This window comes from Haliaeetus leucocephalus, unplaced genomic scaffold, assembly GCF_000737465.1.
Source record: "Haliaeetus leucocephalus isolate CR32 unplaced genomic scaffold, Haliaeetus_leucocephalus-4.0 Scaffold76, whole genome shotgun sequence".
Classification (NCBI taxonomy): Eukaryota; Metazoa; Chordata; class Aves; order Accipitriformes; family Accipitridae; genus Haliaeetus; species Haliaeetus leucocephalus.
In genome coordinates this window covers 1,244,296-1,245,024 of record NW_010972512.1, presented here as the reverse complement: position 1 = coordinate 1,245,024, position 729 = coordinate 1,244,296, and the positions used below count along the sequence as shown (strand labels likewise).

Below are 729 nucleotides of genomic sequence, written 5' to 3'. Positions count from 1 at the left end.
CCTGCGGCAGCAGGGCTCTCTGTGGCTGAACCAGGAGCGAGGACAGGTTTTGCTCCGTAACTGGTACCCGTCTGCCTCTGCCCTCGGATGCCCTCTCCCTGCTCAGGGTGTGTCGTGGCCTCTCCCAGCCCTGCCCCAGCAAGCCAGGAGCTGGGAGCACTGGGTTGGGTAGGGGCACGTCTGCCCCACGGGCACTGTGGCTCCTGCTGACCCAAGACCCTGGGCGCCCGGGTGCCCTGCATGGGGTATGCACGGCCGCGGGTTAAATAGCATGTTAGGGCACCTGGGGGGCATCCCCACCGCCCGGGGAGGTGCAGGGGGTCTGGTGTGCCCATCCCCTGCTCCAGCTGTGACACCGGCCCTGCCGGGAGCAGGGCTGCACCCGAGATCTCCGGCGGGACCCGCACGCCCAGACCTCTCTGCCGCTCCAGCACTGGGAAACGGTGACCTGGCAGCACTTCTGTTTGGCTGTAAAAGGTTTCTCTGCGGCAAAGGGTGGGAGGGCACGGCTGCCTGCGGAAAGCCTGCCGGCTGCGGCTGCAGGGTGCAAGGGGCTTGCCTTTGCCAGGTTGGCAAGGCAAGGCAAGGCAAGGGAAGGCAAGGGAAGGGAAGGCAAGGGAAGGGAAGGCAAGGCAAGGCAAGGCAAGGCAAAGCAAGGCAAGGCAAGGCAAGAGAAGGCAAGGCAAGGCAAGAGAAGGCAAGGCAAGGCAAGGCAAGGCAAGGCAAGGC

The 729-nt window shown here is 65.6% G+C and overlaps 1 protein-coding gene across 1 annotated transcript in view; it reads left to right on the top strand.

The window, feature by feature from the left end:
- Positions 1–240: 240 nt before the first annotated feature.
- Positions 241–729, top strand: part of HSD17B7 (hydroxysteroid (17-beta) dehydrogenase 7) — a 6,094-nt gene continuing 5,605 nt past the window's right edge. Inside the window, exon 1 of the mRNA XM_010582001.1 lies at positions 241–245. Within this exon, the coding sequence (XP_010580303.1) occupies positions 241–245 (5 nt within the window). The remainder of the gene's footprint in view (positions 246–729) is intronic.